General features: G+C 40.2%; 1 protein-coding gene across 1 annotated transcript in view; it reads right to left on the bottom strand.

Moving 5' to 3' along the window:
* The window catches only part of HSPA12A (heat shock protein family A (Hsp70) member 12A), a gene marked incomplete at its 5' end in the record, with an annotated part of 56414 nt that overhangs the window by 15531 nt on the left and 22109 nt on the right, over positions 1-18774 (bottom strand). Inside the window, 3 exons of the mRNA XM_082486398.1 lie at positions 13216-13332; positions 15473-15577; positions 16492-16678. Of these exons, the coding sequence (XP_082342524.1) occupies positions 13216-13332; positions 15473-15577; positions 16492-16678 (409 nt within the window). The remainder of the gene's footprint in view (positions 1-13215; positions 13333-15472; positions 15578-16491; positions 16679-18774) is intronic.

Genomic DNA, 18774 nt, shown 5'->3' with positions numbered 1-18774 from the left:
ACCAGTGAGACGATCCTGGCAGACTGTACTCCTTACTAGCTTAGATTGCCTATCTGTAAAATATGTATACTAGTGCCTTTTGCATGGAAAGCCACTAAAGGAAAACGTTTTGTAAACTAAGTATAGAGTAAATACTAAATTATTTTTGTGGCAGTTAAATTTGAACTTTCAGAAAGAGAAACAAACTAATAATGAGGTCTGATTGGATGGATTCTAATTTACTGCTCTGATAAATTTTGTAGGCATCTCAGAGCTGATTCAGTACTGTGTCAGTGCCATTGGCACTGCCTTCACAATTAAGACGACATTTCCAGATAGAAAAATGTTGCATAAAGAGACTAAACAGATAAACATGTGCAAGAGAAGAACCACCCTCATTAGACAGTTGGAAAAACAAGGCAGCGAGACTAAAAGCTTTGGCTAATGCTGCACAGGAACCCATGATAAGGTGGGAATTCACTCCACAGCCCCAGAACTCCAGTTCAATGTCCCAGTCAAATGCTACTCTTGGCCAAACAGCAAGCTTCAATTTCTGCATGTGAGACACAGCACATGCAGAAGCTGCAGGGACAGCTCCATCACAGCCTTGGGTCCCTGTTCTGCTTTCACAGTTTGCCACCTCCACCAACTGCATTACTTTAATCACTTCTGAAGCAATGCCACAGACCAGATGAGTGTAACGATCCCTTCTTCTGGATGGTAGGAATAACCTTTTAAACCTGTTTTACCACTAAAGCCACATTTGTAGGCACCAGAGATAAAATTTAAAAGTTGGATTCCATGACATAGTTCTGCAAAGATAATGTGGTTCGTTAGGAAATGAAGCTCTGCAGGACAACATCATTCAGCCAAAAAACCAGAAGCTGTGAATTAACATCAACATTTTTCTATTTTCCAAGATATTTATTATAATTAGTAACAATAGGAAAGCCATGATTGCAAGTTAAGCACCACACAGCCCGCATGAAGAAAGTATTGTGTGTCTGAATCAAGGCAACACAAAACAGCAGTTGGAAATTAAGTGCCTTGTGAAATTTACACTGTTTAAACTAATCAGTTCATTGTGTAAACGGATTCATGATAACACCATCCACTTAGTGCCTTGGTAAGTGAGCTCTTCTCTAATCCTCCTCCTTTTTCACTAGCTAGCACTTTCTCCAGTTCTATGGCATCAAACTGGGATGTCACAAATAAACGACTGAGATCTAATTACAGAGGCAGAGCATGCCAGGAAAGAAGATGAGCAACATGGGAAAAGACTCTCAGCATTATCACAAAGAGGCGCGTAAGGGGGAGCTGGGTTGGCAGGGAGTGGGGCTAGTGGATATCACAAAGCTGCATGAAAAGCACAACGCATGCAGTTTTGCTAGATCTTCAGCCTTGAGACTTAAGAATCCTTCACAAAAAATGTTTGAAAATCACTACGCCATCACATACACCGAGGCTTCGCTGTTAGTCTTCAGAGTGATGAAGAGCACTGCAATATAATACGCATTGTGAATAAACATAACGGAGTGAGGTCAGACAGCCCATTTAGCTCAGTCCACTTATCTGTTCAAAGACAGATTCTTAAAATTGCTCAACAGCCACAAAACAAACAGGATTTTCAAAGGCACCCAGATTCCTCTTAGTGACCACAGCAAAGAGGTTGGGTTTGCCAAAGGCAGGAGGAAGAGCTGCTGGGTGCTCCCCTCCTTTCAAAAATTCATCCTCGGGATCAAAATGCAGAATTAACGTCTGTCTTTTTCTCTTTTTTAAAATCCAGTCAACACAATGTTCGGGTGGTGGTTGATCCTGCAAAGATCTGACATCTACAATATCATAGAGGCACTTTTTGCTTTACAGAACCAAGAGCTTTTTGCTTTCTTTTAAACAACATTTGCTATACATACACGCATATACATAACAGACACACATAAGTGCATGTATTTTCACACTATTGTTGCCTGTTGATCTACAATTAGGTTTGTGGCACAGGCCGTCCTTCATCCTATTCTGCTCAGGTGCCCCGACAATATTTTGCATTTCACAAGTGAGAACATTGTGAATAATTATCACAGCTGCAGGACTCCTTCAGTGTCAGATTCCCCACCTGCACAGTTAAGTGACAGCACAAAGACACTCATCTCTTGGCAAGAACTGCTTGAGAGAGCATAAATGAAAGCTCAGGCTATGGTAAAATAGCAGTAACTTCATTTTGCAGACAAGAGAAATACAAGTGATGAAAGATGAAAAGTGGAAAAGCCATCGGTTTAACGGATAGGGCACCAAACGGGAAGTTAAGAGACCCCTATAATAATTTTCATTTAATTACCTATGCTAGTGCAAAGTGAATAAGTAATGTGAAAGACATAGAAGGATGAACAACAACGTAAAAATCAGCCTTTAAATTTTTCCCGAGGATTTTGTGATTATCCTTAGACCTCCGAGACGCCAGATAACTTCCCTTCTGTATATTTATAAAATTTTTCCTTCCTTTTAAAGTTCCACTGCATAGTGGTTTGCAGTGCTTTTTGAATTCCCAGGGCTTGCCCATACCAGAAGGCTCATACAAAGTCACTAACTCACAGAAAATTCACAGCCTTCCTACAGCCTTCACCTAGGCTGAACTTTCTGCTGCTCACACTTCAAAGGCAGAACTCACAAGCCATGAACTCCCATGAAGGGAGTTTTTAGGTGAAATCCTCTAATCCATTGGAAATCAGGATAGATTATAGATTATAATAAGGTACCTCACACTTGCACCCGTATTGCAGGTTTGGTGACGCGATATAAATTAACTTCCAGTTAATAGTGACACTACTCCCCATTTAAGAGTTTGTGTATGAACATTTGTGTTGAAGGGGAAAGAGGTTTCGATTAGCATTTTACGTTTCAACTTAGTTTTGTGATGAAAGAAACTCTTGGATACCAACTTCAGAAAGCTGGGATGAAAATATGTAATCACTGTATACGCTATTATTATTGTTGTTGTTGTTAATTCCAAAAACACCACTAGAATGACTTACAAACCTCTACTACAGCCCTTACTTCCTTGTTATTTCCCAGTGTGAGTATTCACGTCTGCTAATTTCCATAAGGAATGGTGACAGAATGAGCTCTGTAAAGGTTATAAAATGAACACTTTTGCACCCCTTAGTTCAAAAGAGAAGTGGAGAAAGTGGAGAGGGTTCAAGGAGGGCTACTAAGGGAACATGTTCTGTAGGGAGAGAGCGAGGGAGCCGGGTTTGTTTAGTCTAGTAAAGAGGCGGCCAAGGAGGAATCTAATAGCTGCCTGCAGCTATGTGAAGGGCAGTCACAAAGACAGCAGAACACAACTTTTCTATCTCGCCAGGACATATAACAAGGGGCAACAGCTACACATTGCAGCTTGTAGAGTCAAATTGGATATTACAAAACCCCCTTTTTACTAGGAAGGTGATGCGGCACCAGAACAGCTGCCCAGAGAGGCATCTCTGTCCTTGGGTACTTTTAAAACTTGCCTAACCAAAGCCACTGCTGAGCTGGTGTTGGCAATAACCCTGTTTCAAATGGAAGGTCAGACGAAACGATCTCCAACAAATGCCTCCAATGCATGCCTCCACGATTCTAGAATGGTGCAGGTATTATATGCTGAGAAATACCACAACTGCTGGTAGGAATCTTTCCCAAATGCGAAAGCCCTACACACTTTCTCATTCCTTGCCCTTCTGAAAGGCATGTCAAATCCTTGCCTATATCAGCGAGAGCCCATCGCGTCTGACAGTACGACAGCAGTACCAGACTCTCCATAACAAGCCTGCGGTTATTTAGGGCCTTACAGGTCTCCATATGGAGTTCAGTCATCTTTGCAATTAGAACTTTTATTTAAGTGTCTTGAGATCAAAAGGAAACATTTGTCACAGTGCACTTTTTTTAATACAAAGAGCACAATAGTCCTAAGTGTAGCCTTGAACATCAGCCATCAGCCGCTTTAAAAAGTGATTCAATATAGGGAAAACAGTTAGTTTAATGCATCAAGGATACACAAGTTGAATTTACAACACTAATACAATTTGCACAAGAAAAAAAATCTGCCTCAGTCCGGTGTCTTGTCAGAGAAGGAAACTCAATTCCTAATTAATTCATTTTCCTATATTTGGTTGCACAGAAAAAAATGGCATGAGAATACAAATAGCAGACCTGGACTTGAAGTTCAATTCTTTTGCATTCAGCTCTGCTGCAAGCGTCCCATATAACATTTTGCAAGTCACTTAGACCAAACTTTGTGAAACAATCCACTAAAGCAAATGCATCAATTTCTGAGTAGCCAACTCAATACCAAGGTTTACAGTGGAGCTATTGCTGAAGTTTGTTGGAATGGGCAGTGCTTGGACTCTAAATCATCAAGCTGGATATCTGTCATACACATACCTGATCATGCTACTTAGCAAGCTGGTTTGGACCAAAGTAGAATCCATTTGATATTTCATTTCTGTTTACTAACCAATCCATAACGCTACTCCTACGATAAGACATAAAGTACAGCCTGTAACATTGCTCCCTCCTAACAGCTGTTTAGAAACCATGGCATTATCCCGTTCTGAAAGGCAAGATAAATGGGGCACCTGGAACTGTAATGAAGTGTGACTTTTAACTTTCAGCACACTCTGAATAATGAATTTTGTGGAGTTGCATTGGCTACAGTCAGAACTGCTGCATTTGTGTGGTCACTGATTAGATGAACCAATTTGTTATAGATGGCTAGGCTGTCTTATTGAGATAAATGCCTTTGCTAAGCATGGTCAGGCTGCCTCAATTTTTTTTTTTTTCCTGGGGTTGCTGTTACCCAGCTAAGAGTACAGATTGCTTTACCTGTGCATTTCTATGCTTTACACATTATTTTTATAATCTATCTTTGTATTTTCAACTTGAACTTGGAATTCTTTGGGACTGTAAGCACTGTTTGATTCTATTATTAAAACCCATACTCACCAGGTCTTCTGGATTTTGTATTATCGTTTCTCTTTCTTAATTTAAAAAACAATAAAATTTACTAAACATAGGATATAATACAAACCTCTGAAACTCCTAAAATGCATAATGGAATCCAGAGAAGGAAGAGAAACAGATAATCTCAGGGGCTCCTGAGCTCTACGAAGTATTAATTGGGGAAATATTAAGTTCTCCTGGGCAGGAGAGACAGGACAGATAACAGGATATATTGTCAAATCTGACACTAGCAGAACTGCAGAATAATGAAAGAATACAGTATTCACTACATAAATGTTACGAGGATTAAGATTATACTTCTAGTCCAAATGATAAGGTAAATGCGGCTTCTTGCAGAAAACAACAGTGACAAAAAGGGCTCCTCTCTGTCAAGCCTTCCAAAATGTCACCCTCCCCTCACAGGTAGAGGAAGTCCTTTAACTGGTCTGTCTTAAGTCAAAAACCTGAGGAAATTTGTAATTTAAAACTGTACTGTGACAGCTCTGACAGGGGAATGTCATCCTACCCCAAAACTAGCAGACATGTTCTATGACTCAAAGAAAAAGGCCCTTGGGACAACCTTGAACTGTTGTATACCTGTCAGAAATCATCTAGAAATGCATACAAGCTGTTTATTCTCAAGTTATGCTTTCACTGAAAAAATACAACTTTAATTTTTGAAGGACTGTTGGTCATTTGCTTGCTTCTCAAAGGAAAAGACTGTTCATGTTGAACTCCCCACGGAGGCGATTTCAGGGTTTTAGAGGGGCCTGCAGACCTGAGGGCTAACGTGGAAGGAAAGAATCAGTGTTCTGTCTTAGCAAAGGTGAGAGGTGGAAATCACTGAGATAAAAGTGTTGGAAAACGTGTGTACTGCACCTGTGGGATGATCTGGGAAGAGGGTCAGGAGGAAGTGCCACATACCACTGCCTGTTCCACCCCCTGTCTTTGACCCCCCTCTTTATGCATGTACTTCAGCAAGCTCCTGAGCTTGGGCTCATGTCTGCACCAGCCACAGCCACAGCCACAGGAGCGGTGTTGGCTGACAGAGAGTTTACATCTGTTTTGAACAGAGCGCAGAGATGGGGAAGGACCGCCACATCTCCCAGCTGCACAAGACAGCACCCAAAACGCCAAACGCGCTGCTGTCGGAATGCTTTCTGCTGCAGTCACAGAGTCTGTCATAAGCCTCCTGCTTTCTCTCTTCTTCCCTGTACTGGAACCTGCATCACCAGGAGGTGCATCCATACAACACCTGCAGTGGAAACTAAGTATTTCGTCTGTCTTTTGCCATCTACTGGGAGGAGCGGTGTGAAAATTCAGTTGCCATTTGCGCTGTATGGAAGTCTGCCCTGAATCGGTCCCAACATAAAAAGATTCTGCTCTCCTTATTGAGAGAGAAAATGAGGCCTTTATGTACCCTCAGTAGGGGTGTCTGTTCTCCACTGCCTTTAGAGGATGCCCACTGGAACCGATTTTCTGGAAGTGTCTGCTTTCCAGATAGAAACAAAGATATAGAAATACTTCCTTGGCTTTATGGCATGATGAAAGGATTATTCCAGTTGCTATCTTAAATCAAAAAACGTCCTCTTCCAATTATACTTCACTTTTCTAGGGAACAGCTCTGCAGTTTGCGGAGAAACAACACTCACAGGTTACAACAGTGAGATGGATGAATCCAAGAGCAGATGTCTGAGCAGAGTAGTTTGGAAATTAGTATGGTAGCACAGGCTGACGAGCAGGCCTTGAGGAAGGAAAGTGGAACATAAGGAAGGAAATATTTGAATTACAACCACTGGCTACCAGTCATGAAGCAGCATTAAAACCACTTTTGTTTACAATGCATGGAGAACGTTCTGCGGTTTACCTGTGCCTACTCCTCCAAGGCTTTTGTGAACTGCTGATAAGAAAGAAACATAATTTCTTTCTACACACAGGCAAGGCACAAGCTTTCTGGGTCATCACGAGAGAGAAAAGGATTTCTTGTATTTGTGAGATAGAAAAGACTACCAATAATTGCACCAGACCTTAGAACATTGCACCTAGTCTATCACATTTTGGTCTCAGAAGTAATCCCGGATATGTAGACATAATTTTCTACGGGGAAGAATCTTGGATCCCTTACAAGGTAAGGAACGACCACAAAACTCGGAAATCACCAACATTTTTCTTTGCACAACAGGCTACACAAAATCTCCAAATTGTTTGTTTTCTTGTGCCCCTGCCCTTTCATTCCTCCAAAATTTTCACAGATATTGGGACCACGAAAAATACAAATTAACATTACTAATGCTGACTCATATTGCTGAACGATAGTGTGCTAAGGGAGACGTTATATTTGTTGACAGGTTGATGGTAAATGGGATCACAGTGGCATTGAGTCCATATTTCCACTCGGGTGATGTTGCTGCAGCTCACTCCCAAGTGACTGTAGCCACAGATCACATTTGGGCAGTAAATGAAAGCTTAGCTCCGAGTGGCATTACCACAAATTTTTTGCTGCATTACATTATATCCCCAAGGTGCAGGAGGACATTAGTTGCAAGTTTTATGACTAGCATGCATTAGAAAAATGAAGCGATTAAATTCTCATAAGCTTTTCAATTTTTCATGTTATAGTATTCTAGAAATGCTTTTTGTACCATGGGCACGCACCAGCTACCACAGCAGCAAAGCCTGACTCTCTTCCTATTTAAGTATGCTCCTAGTGTCTCAGGCTCTCCCCTTCCCTTTGTTTCAAAATATCCTCATTGTAGGTCTTTATGGCTCGGGCTGATTTTATTACAGACACACATGTGGCCCTCACTGAGAGCTGTTTCGCCAAAAGAACCCTATATGCTTGCTATTTTCTGTTAGTTGCATCTTACTTTGTACCTTGGACTTTCTGATTTTGCCTTAATATTTTTCACTACAGTTCCACTTTCAGCTTGTTTTTCTTTTATCTGTCATTGTAACTGAATACTGGCACCTAAGATATCTTTTAGACCGACCTGTTCTCCTCCTTCATTGTCCTTTCTATGAACTTGCTAGAAACAAACCTACCCACTACTTTTAGACCTTGTCCACATTGATTTATATTTGTTTGTGGACTTCTATCACTCCCCCGCACTCCTCCTGATTGTAGTTTAGACTTTCAGACTGTTGTTTTCTTCTTTTGGCTGGAAAACCCCATCTAGCAGAGTCTTTCCACCAGGCAGAGGGAAGATTCTTATTTTGGGCTATTTCTGTTGGTTCCAGCGCCCTTTCAGGTGACTTCTAAGATCCTGAGAAACATGTTCCACAGCTTTATAAGACAGGCACAGATCCATCTACCTACTTTAAAATACAATGCTACAAAACCCTCCTATTTTACTTGCCTAGCAAAATAGAAAGAAAATCTCCAAATATTCCAATTGTGCCACAGAATTGGACAAACAGAAATGTACAGAACTGGATTAGCAGATGGCTTTGTCAGCTGCCTCTGCTTTCATGTGAACCTGGCTGGGTAATTAAAATGTGTAAACCAAGATCAATTAGTACACATTTCCCACTGTGCTGAGTTCCCACTCTGTAATCTTCACTCATTTAGTTATCCTTTCCTAATTAAACATAGCTACAAGATGCAGAATCCTCCCTAACATATCACTTAATAAACATTTTAATCCTTATGATTAAAATGTTCTTAATATCACAAAAGTGAAAGCATGGACTCAAGAGAAACCCCAGAAGCTACAAATAATCAGGATGGTTGATGCATTAACACACTTCTGCCTCATCTGCCGCCACTAACAAGTAGTGTTTCAAAGAAAACACCAGCTTCCCAGTGCTGCTTATGCCTGAACATCATTGCCTTTTTATGTAGTTTATAGCAGAAGTCTGCTACACTGTGCCTAAATAAATAAATTTCAGTTGTGTGTGTTTTACGTACCAAAGAAAATACTTACAAAGGAGTAAGTGTAGCTCAGCTTCACAGATAACAATCTGGTTAAGTCTCTCTAGTAATCTTTTTATAAAAATCAAACACACTTCACATCAAGTTTTTATTAGCAAGGGATTTTATGTGGTGTCACATTACTCTTTCACCACATTTGCTTACTTTTCTCCGAAGCTTTCTACAGAGCAGGCCAGTACTGGTCAATGTAATGTAACGTAACCCTGGAACACAATGTGTTAAATAATTCTCATCATGTGCATTCCATGACGAAATTGATGTGAAAACATTAATAAACATTCAGCATAAGAGCTGGTTAAAGAAAGCATCTGGAATTCCAGGCTCTCATGCTTAATCCTATAACCTAGACTGCTTCTCTGTTTGTTTATACGAGCTCACCATGCAAATGACTTTGTTATTTGTAATTGAAAGATAAATCTACTTCAGAACTCTAGAACTCTATTTCAAAATCAACAGTTCGTATTAAAAGAGAAGAACCCTCAATATCTCTAAGTAGACCAGCTGACTGATGTTTGTAAGCCTACAGAATATTTTGGGCAAGCTTACGAAAATGCACTATCCTTCCCTTTCCTTCGCTGTGCCCTGAGTGCATTTGGTATGGCATGTTTTACTGTCTCATTTTATAGCTTCTGCATTCACATACTTCTGTCACACTCCAAACTGTTCCTTAAAACCTTATTCCTATTGTCATGTTCAAGGTCTGCAGCCTGCAGATTCTGCTCTGCTCTTACTGTGCCCAAAGAATGTGTGTTGAAAGATGAGCTGGAAGAATGCCTTTACTAAAAAGAAACACTCTGCCAAGAATATTGGATCCTCTCATAAACAATCTACAGTGCCTGAATTTCATTTGGATAAGGGATTAAAAGGGCCGCTCATAGTAATGTATTAAGACAGCGAAGTGCTGTCAAGACTGAACCAACTATTCACACCTACCTAGATTCAATGGATTTACCTAGATTCAATACTTTTAGAGTTTCACCTTTCCATCAGTGAACATATGGGGGGTTTTGTTTTTCTCTTTTGTTTTGGTGTTTGTTTTTTTTTTTGTCATCAGCAATACAAGACTAATAAAACACTGAAGTGTCTTGTTCCAGTACAAACTCAGATGATACAGAGGTGGGATCCTGGCTTTGTGTCCATGTTCTCACGCCATTCTGATGAGGCTATTAAGTGCCAGGCCATGGTCACAAGCAGGAAGTGGCTTCCCTCCATACCTAAGCGACCTTTTCACGTTGGGGTCTAAACCTCAGCCCAGCCCAGGATGCATTTGGCTGCTTTTGCAAAGACAAGAATAAGGGCAGGTCCCACCACATGAGCGGGACAGAGTCCCCCCACATGCTGGCCAACTGTACCACTCTGCCAAGGTCTCCAAAATAAGAAAGAAATCAGCAATTTGAATTTATTACTCACGATGAGAGTTCTTCATAAGAATGGGATTTCTTCTAAGACTGGTAAATACAGCATTTCTGACAGAACTACACCAAAGCAAAGAATTTGAAACAGAACAACTAGGACACAGAAACAAGAAAAGTTAACACTATACACGATGCCCTATATTTCACTGGGGGCAACAATGAGAAACCTGACTGATACATCCTAAGAGTCATTATTCGGGATATAACGAACACGCATGCAATGCACACTAATCCCAGCAGACATGCTTTGAGAAAGAAAACTTAAGCCAAAGTGGGTCGTACAGCTCTGCTCTCGCCACAGAGCTCTCTCCAAGTGTGACCAGACCTCGACAAGTGTCAAACAGCTTTAGAACTATCTCCGGACACATAGGAATTAAGCATGAGGGACAGGAAGAAGCATCTGTGAACTGTTACTCAGGAAGAAAGCAATTTTGATTTAGCAAAGTGAAGTTATAAAGACATGCAGCCCTCTACAGCCAAACTTAACCAGACTTAGTCCTTCAGGAGGCCCCGGAGAGCAAGACAAATGAGAATAAACAAATACCTGCTTCAAATAGGTAACAACGCAAGTATAAAAGGAGTTTAGGATACAAAAAGCACAACAGATGAATACACATGGGGCAGGCAGGGTAACAGCAAGAAGAATTAAGGAGCAATTTTCACATATCAGTAGGTTAATCACAGTCAAGTTTCTGCAGGCATGAAAAAAAATGCATTTCAGAGCAGGTTTCAGAGGAGGAAAGTGAATTAGCATTACAGATGTTCATGTCCAGGACATGTAGCTTATTCTGAAGAGATACAAAACAGGCCAGATTACAGTTGCCAAAGCCAAGGAAACGATGTTGCAGTAACCGAGATGCAAAAGCCGTGACAGCTTGGATGAAAGCTCAGCAGTATGCACAGACAGGAAAAGCTGTTATGCAGACAGAATTAGCAAGATTTTGATAGGCTTGATGGAAAGAGAGAGGAAGAACTATGAGCCGAAGGGAACACCCAGATTACTCATTCAAATGAGAAAGCAGCACAACTGGAAGGGAGTGTTGCAGGAGCCCTTAGGCAGATTAAGAGTTCCAGGTTAGCAATGTTGTGTTTAAGGCAAGACAGAGATGAGGGGATGTCAGAGTCGCACTGAGATTGTAGGCGGTACAAAAGCTGATGGATGTCGAGTGCAGCAGCAGATCTACAACACTTCTTACTTGACTTTATTAATTCCATGCTTTGCCTAGACAGCCACTTAACCATTCCAGAAAGGCTGGGCTTTACGTTGTGATCCGATGACTGAAGCCATTAGTATTTTTGTTCTCTTAGAGCTACGTCACTTGCCACAGATTACTCAAGCAAATTTCCACAGGTCATTAACATTTCCCACTAGTTAACTCTCAGCTTAGACTAGTGCTTGTACCTCAGTGTGTTTCCAGTAACAGTTTCACACTTTTCTCTACTCGATGCCCTGATTACTCTTAAGACAACAAGCTCTCCTTTTCATGATGCTTGCATGTTCCAATAGCTAGCAACAAGGGCTGCAACTTCCAATCCATCGGTACATACTGGTTTGAGGGACATGTTGGATCCAGCAATAGGAATCTGAAAGACTGAATGGCAATGCAGAACTCTCAGTTTTCTGCGCTTTTTTCTTCATACCCTTTACTTGAGAAAGAATCAACCGTGTGTCAAGTAAACATCAATTATTTCCCTAAACTTACATTTTCCTGCAATTGGTCACACACACCATGTTAAAAGCCTTGTCAGTCCTTGCTATTTATCAAGCTTGCCGATAAAAGTACACAATCACAGACACAACCACAGACACAGACACTAATTAACAACATTCCATTGTGCCACAAATGAGAAATGCCAAGAGATCTACATTACCCTGCCCTGCTCCTTGCACAGCTCCCGGTTCACGAGCACACATGCACACACACAGACAGCAGGCAGACAACAATATACAAAGATGGGTCTCTAGTGTTTCAGATTTACCTAAAACCGTGTCCTTCCATCAGAACTTTAAGAGTGTTTTGCTTCTGGCACTAGCATTAGCAATTCCACAATAAAGACTGTTAAGAAAAATGTTGCTCAACATTAGAGATAGTTAGAAACAGATAAAAATCTGGGTGCTTCCCAGGAGCACTCTGCAAGTTATTCATGCTTACTAGATATTTTACAAACTGTGTATCGCATAGCTGCTGCCAATGAGTTACGCAAGTCTCCGACCAAAAATAAATAAAACAAAATGGAAAATTAATATCCTGATGAAAAGGAGAATGTGTACATCTGTGTACCAAAGACGCAAACTGAGTTTGAAATAAAGGATATGCATATGGAAAGTGCACATATTTGGGGGGGCTGTGGTGAAAGGGTTAAATGCAGATAAACCTTTAACTGATGAAAATATCATTTGAATTTAATTTTATATCCAGACTATCCGGTTCACAGTCCTTTCATTCCTACTGTGGGAAAATGGGAACTGGAAAAAAAAGTCCCACTGAGGAGGCCCTTTGCTTTCCCTCTTCTTCCTTTTTTTTTTCTTTTTTTTTAATTTAAAATTCTGCGATGACCTAAAGAAAATAACAAAACAAAACTGTGTCCAGTATTTTAAAATCAGCTTTCCCTTGGGTCTCAAAACTGCATCTGTTCCATGTGCACTGAATTCAGCAGGAATACAGTGTACAAGATGACTAAAACATCAGAGTCTGCAATAAGGGACAGCAAGAAAATGGCATCTAAAAGGCGAATACCTACAACTTAAAGCTACTGCTTGGTAGAGTTAACTTGTCTTTCAATGTTTCTAGTCTGACTCTTTCCTAGACCATTTTTATATAGTTTATACTAGAGCTAATTGTCCCAAATACAGTTTATCATTTAGCCTGTCAACTAGGACTTTAAAGAGGCACTTCTACATTCAGCCTGTAAACTTACCTTGTAGGCAGCTTGTCTCATAAACTGCTTTGCAGGCTGCTTCCAAATAGCAGGCACTGTAATGACCCATCTTACTTCAGTGTTTTCAAAATCCGAGCCTCCTTGGTCACTGAGCTCCTAAATAAAACGAAAATATAGAGGTGAAGGCAAAATGATGAGCACCAACTTTATAAGAAAACATTATTTTCTGCTGGCTCCAGTAACAGTAACTTCTCTTTTCAATTTTTTCACTGTTACATCTATGCTACAAATCAGAATTATTGCCAACCTGTCAAAAATACTTTACTGTGCTAAAAGCTGGGATTAGGGTTGATGCCTTCTCAAGAAGGCCTATAGAAAAGTTTACTGCTTAACATGAACTAGAAAAGTTAGTTTTTCCAAAAGCAGCACTGCTGAATATTACAGAAAGTTTATGTATGTTCTTAGTTACAGTGTGGGATTTGCTGTTAGCTTGAAGAATTCACACTTGCGTCTTGATTAATACACAGAAAAATTATTTAAGGCATCACTGATGAACACTATGTTTTACAACCTGGATTTTTCAATGACTTCTTTATACCTCACTTACTAACCTTTAAATCAAATTTTTACAACTCAGTTAACAAGGGGAAGTTACAGTATACCCTGTTAAAAATGACTGATTGCTCCTTGAAAATTTTGCTTCAAGCAAACATTCATGACTAGTTTAGTTACTTTATTGTCCTTTTTTCCCCCCCTAAAAAGAGGAAAGTCTGTACTGCATTTGCAAATTAGGTGATATACTGACATGTTTTGGGAAAGGTTCCAAGTAAAATGTCCCTACCATATGTCCTATCTAAATTTCCAGCCAAACAGGGAAAGGTTCAGAAAGGTGAACAACAGGCCTTTAGAGGGTAAAAAAATGTTTCTGCATGTGCTGCGCCAAGGTGTTGTGTTTGTTTAGCTACGCTGCAGTTCAAAAATCCATGCTGGAAAAGTAGTACCTTTATACTGCACAGGGCACTAGAAATGGACAGATGATAGTCCAAAGTAACAGTTCATTTATATCGCTTGTCTAATTAGTTTCAGCATGCACTCACAAATCACAGGAATTTATTTATTAACATCAAGAAAGGATGTAGCCCTGAACAGGCAGCACAGCAAATATATGGAATTGTACACAACAGCATCCATATTCACTAAGAATTTCCCCAGACTATGCACAGGTACAAGTATGTGACTCCACAATCAAGCCCAAAATCCCAAAATCTAGTTAAATACAGTCTTTGACAAGAGGAGGATTTGGAGTCGTAATGATCGGATTATTTCTCTGTAGCCATAAAGAATAAGCTGAGATCTCACAGACAATAAATTAAATCCATTCAGAAAAGTAGGATAGTTTTTTAACAACGCTATTTTCAACAATGCTTGCTTGCATGAAGATTCTGATCTTTATTCTGTAAGCATAGTAGTTGCTGGGTCAGGAGTGCTGTGCACAGGTAGTTAAGTTGGTTTGAATAATGGAGCCTATACATCTGCGCTAGTGCAGAATTACACCTAGGCTAATATGCTGAACTTCTCAGTGCAATCAAGTGGCCTGTACAGATCATTGGCATAATTACACTATTTCCACTAGGTTAGCTGGCTGGTACACCTCAGCAGGTCATCTTCGTACACACAGTTACAGCAAGATCCAAGCTACCAAATTGTAACGGAACTTTTAATAATTTTTCTGTTACAAATAAATCCAGCTCATCCGACTTCCCTTTGCTTAATCAGTGAAGACAAAGTCAGGCTGGGGCAGGAGACATCAGCAGGTGCCCCTCCTATAGCATTTCACAGTGCCAATTCTTTAACACGAGAGAGAACCTTGCGTGAACACAGAACAATCCACCATCCCAGCAGAAGTGTAGGGGTCAAGGACAGGACCCAGTCGCAAATTTAATTCCCAAGCTTCACCTCCTGCACTTTTAAATTTTCTTTTCAAATCAATATTTTTTCATGAAAAAAAAAAAAAAAGCAGTAGAAAATATTTAAGCCAGCAAGAAGATATTCAGAACTCTGCATCACAGTGATACACTTACTATTATTGAAGCCAGCTTCCCCTGTGTGAGGGGAAAACACTTCAGGCTATTGTGAGCCCTCCAGAGTCCACAGCCTGCCTAGATTTTCTACAGCTGCCTTACTTTGTTTACATCAATTACTACTGAGGTCAAAGCTTGGCAAGGTTAGAAGTGTTAAGCTCACATTTATACCAATTATAAATATAGCAAATCTAGATAAGGAAGCATTATGGTACCTTTAATGCCTGTTCCTTAAAGAATTGCAGAGCGTAAGCAAATATCTCAAGCGCTTTGACTTTTTTGCCATTTGCAGCTGTCAGGTCTGTCTCCATGGTAAGATTCTACATGAAAGAAAATAACTGGAAGTTGTTAAAAGGAAAAGGTAAACATGAAATTAATTCCCAAGCTTGAGGAAAGGGAATTCTTTATCCACCTGGCCAGGAAAAAGTGACAAAATTGTTCTGAAGAGGATCTAACTCATCACTTGAATTTCCTGGAGCATGACATTTGTTGCTTATTTTAGACTTTGTTTTTAAACACCTACCACGTCTACAAATACTGGAGGCAGAGACAGAAACATGGACTAAATATTAAATAATTACAATAAGTGTATTTGTAATTAATTGCAACAAAGCTGTATATGCACAATATTTAATCCAAGTTAAGAGTTAAAAGCACAGGGTTTTGGCTTCCTACCAACACATGAAACCAGAAAACACCTCAATACAGAAAGTACTGGCCAAGTCCCAAAACTCCAGAATGACTTAGTTTAAAGACAAAAATGTAATCAGCAGGAATAATGTCAAATTAGCAACATGATTTGCACTTGCAATTTTGATAATGAACCCTGGCTGGATTTGCTCCTCTGCGCTAGAGTTCAGCATGGCTCTTATATTCTACTTCTGCTTTCTGAGTAAATTCATAGAACAAACCGACCTCATGCAGAGTCCTTACGCAGCCTTGAATTTCACCCAGGAAAATTAGGACATGAAGATCTAAGCAAAGCAGATATTGAACTTCTAAGATTTCGAAAGAAGGCTGGCAATACACACTTGCCAAATGCAGTGAGAAGCAAAATGAATCATAATGTTAACTGAAAAGTGTAATTTACTTTATTTACTCCCTAAACGTAGAAATAGAGCTGCTTCACATCTAGTTCACAATCTTTAGGCAAAATCTAGCACTGTCCAATGGAAGATGCACAATCATGCAGTAGCAAATGCACAATCATCCAAGAGAGTCGGTTATTACTTACACCAGTGGTATGTAGCTTCATCTTAAACTTTTCAAAATACAACCAGTGCTTTGATTCAGTGGGATCCAAGTCATGGTAGAAATCTCTTGCTGCATACCCAAAGCTATGGAACTTTCTCTCTGGTGTTAGGAGGATGGTAGTTGGTGTCTTCTGATTGGATACCCCCGGATCTCCACCTTCCCATCGTCTATCCAACAAATGAAACAGCTTCAGTAAATTATACTGAATGATGATGTTTCGAGCAGCAGAAACAACAGCATATCTTGAGAAAAACAATCTGGTGACAGACTGCACACTCTGCTTTCCCCTACTAAGATACTGATTTGAATCCTTATGATATCAAAACCGAGTGTTTTTATTCACATCCAAGAAAAGAGGACTGCAATTTTAATTTCAGCCAATTCAATAAATTTTGTAATTAGCTGTATAATTTTTAAGGACATAATCATACTCCGTCTTCGGTAAGAACACAAGTTCCCTAAAGTAAGCCACACACAATGTATTACACCTACATTTTCAAACTAAACATACATATGTGATAACTATTGTCAGGAAAAAACTCAAGTTATTATACAAGAACACTACAAATGAAAACCCAAACCCTCAAAAGGGCCAATCCAATTGTCAATCAGACTTCATGCATGCTTACTTGGTTGGGATATTTTTCCCCATTTTGGAAAAGGGACCTGTTTAAGTCAGCTGAGCACCACTGCAAAGTTGATTAAATCCCTTCTGCCACAGAATGCTCTCTGAAGCAAGACAAGCCAGTTCAACCAACATCTGAACATGTGCCTAATTTCCTGGACACCTGAAACTCTGAAGATGCCTCTGCAGATGTTGAGCTCTCAGCATTGCACTCTCTACTCACCTGAAGTTGATGGATTTTGTGTTTCAAATGCCCAAAATGCTGTAAAAATTTTAGTTTGTCAAAAATAAAGCAGACTCCCCCAACCCCCACGTATCTTTTTAATTTAATTTAATTTAAACATTGGGAAGAAATTTTAAACATTAGGGAGAATTTTTTCACTTTGAGGGTGGTAAGGCACCGGCACAGGTGGCCCAGAGAGGTTGTTGAGGCCCCACTCCTGGAGGTGTTCAAGGCCAGGCTGGACGTGGCCTTGGGCAACCTGGGCTGGTGGGAGGTGTCCCTGCCCATGGCAGGGGGGTTGGAACTCGATGATCTTCAAGGTCCTTTCCAACCTAAACCATGATTCTATGATTCTATGATCTTACAGGCACCAAAAGATTTCCCTCACTACCATCCATTAAAACAGTGAATAAAACTATCCTATCTTATCAAGATTGTGACGGTATCTTCAGAAAGACCCAAGAAGCACAAAGGTATTAAGGCAGAAGCAACACAAGGCTTCTTTCACAGAATGGATAAGGAAATAAGTAAGAACATCAAATTTGGGAAAAACCATTAACTGCAGCAGGAATCGGGGGAGGCACGGGGGGCCAACAAGGTCAGACAGTAGAAGGGTGTACCAGAGCGACAGCTGTGAGCATTCTTGTCTTCTCCTCACTTCTCCATCACAAAAAAAGCAGAATGGAAGAACGAGAAACTCACATTACTCTTCCTCCTCACGCAAGTACTTTCAGCATGGGAAACAAACACCAGAAGACGTTTTCTTAAAAAGGCAGCAGTGGAAAATCTGCTTTATGCTATCGGCCATACTCTTAATGCAGCTCAAAAAGATCCAAGCTAAGATCACATGGGCAACTGCATTCATTATTAAACCACATGTTGATTGCTTTTTTCTAAAGATAGCAAAACACACTTTCATAATATACTACTGCCAAAGTCCTTGTTCTGAAGCACAAAAAGATTGCCTTGTTCTGTGGTACTTGTTTATGTGACATAGGAAGATTATGTAGAAAACAAATCATCTTTTCCATTTCACTCTCAGAAACAGTTGAACCTATTGAAAATTAATTGACCTCCTGACCAAGGCAGACAATTGACATGGAAAACTGCAATCGAAGGGGTTAATTACTTGGCAAAGTAACAAGGAACAGGATCTTCTGCAATGCTGGGAGCCCTTTAGACCATTCAGCTGGATAAAACAGAGCAAAATCTGCCCTTTTTTCTTGTATCAGCAGCAGCAGCGATGGCAGGGAATCTCATGTCTACGAATTTACTTCAGTGTAGAGAGCAATTCCACTGCTCTGAAAGCAGAAACAGCAGGATGAGAAGTGGAATGTTTTCCACCTTCATCCACTTGGAAAAACTTTCCTAAACGTCCCTAGTCCTTCTGCTCAGCCCCTGAGTTGTTATCAGCT

Source organism: Vanellus vanellus (genome assembly GCF_965231255.1).
Source record: "Vanellus vanellus genome assembly, chromosome: 7".
Classification (NCBI taxonomy): Eukaryota; Metazoa; Chordata; class Aves; order Charadriiformes; family Charadriidae; genus Vanellus; species Vanellus vanellus.
Note: the sequence above shows the minus strand (reverse complement) of the source record. Positions and strands in the feature narration are given on the sequence as shown.